Source organism: Centroberyx affinis, unplaced genomic scaffold (assembly GCF_046629955.1).
Source record: "Centroberyx affinis isolate AG114_WGS23_722 - 3 ecotype Tasmania unplaced genomic scaffold, CSIRO-AGI_Caff_v1 ptg001046l_1, whole genome shotgun sequence".
Taxonomy (NCBI): Eukaryota; Metazoa; Chordata; class Actinopteri; order Beryciformes; family Berycidae; genus Centroberyx; species Centroberyx affinis.
Genome location: NW_027279600.1, coordinates 307,501 through 308,538, shown reverse-complemented (window position 1 = coordinate 308,538; position 1,038 = coordinate 307,501). Strand labels below are relative to the sequence as shown.

Sequence of the window (1,038 nt, the reverse complement as noted above, 5' to 3'; positions counted from 1 at the left end):
GCCGTTATTAGTGTTACCAGTCACCGGGTTCTCATAAGCCCCTTTCACACATAGAACCCATCAGATTGCTGTTAACTTTGTCACTTGTTACTGTTGCAGAAAAATGACAGATGAGGAGCTCCTATGTTTCTCCTATGTTTCTCCTATGTTTCTCCTATGTTTCTCCTATGTTTCTCCTATGTTTCTCCTACTATTATTAATCTGCTCCTCTGCTCGGATGGCTAGAGTCTGTCCAATTTCCAGACATTTTTGAAAACAAAAAATTCGCTCACTTCGCTCACGTTCAACTCTCCCGCTCCAAACAAGTGGTTGCTGTGAGCAAGTTGCAGAATGAAATGTGTCACCCCAGAGTCTCTTGTGATTGGTTTGCTCGTTCTACGTTAAAGCGCATTATGCAGGACTGTCGTAACCTTTCGCGTGTTTTAGCCTGGAATCTTAAGGCTTTTATTCACACTAGTGTCGCAAAGGAAGATTACCGGGAATTTCTTGAGGGGCGAAATTGCTGCATCAACTTTTGGGAATATCGTCTCTAGCTCCCGTTCACACACAGACATTTCCGGAAGATTTCTGGCTGCATGTGTGAAAGGGGCTATAGTGTCCAGACAGTGGTCATTTTTCTCTGATAAGAGGCAGTGAAAGAAAAGAAGTTCAGCTTGTCCTATCTCCACCTTCTCTGGTCTTATCAACCAATATATGGCGTTGTGTGATTTGTTGTTGGTGATAATATTTGTCATTGATGGTATGTGATTTGTTATGTGTTTATTTAAAACTCTGTCGGCAAATCAAGTTTCCCTAGTTAGAGGGAAAAAAAAGCTACAGTCAGGAAAAAGACAGATAAGTCGGAGTGGAGGAGGACCTGAAGGGGAATGTGTGAGAGATGAAGTCTGTGTTAGTTAGAGGGCCGCCATGGTGAGCACAGAGGAGCAGGCTGCGGAGCCGTGTGGAGCCGCCGCAGGTGCAGATCTTGGTGGTAGCAGCAAAATGTTCAAACGAGAACTTTGAAGGCCGACGTGGCGAAGAGGGTTTATAAGAGCGCAC

At 44.5% G+C, this 1,038-nt stretch overlaps 1 protein-coding gene across 1 annotated transcript in view; it reads left to right on the top strand.

Moving 5' to 3' along the window:
• Positions 1 to 906: 906 nt before the first annotated feature.
• The window catches only part of unc5b (unc-5 netrin receptor B), a 21,607-nt gene continuing 21,475 nt past the window's right edge, over positions 907 to 1,038 (top strand). Inside the window, exon 1 of the mRNA XM_071522928.1 lies at positions 907 to 955. Coding sequence (XP_071379029.1) covers positions 907 to 955 — 49 coding nt within the window. The remainder of the gene's footprint in view (positions 956 to 1,038) is intronic.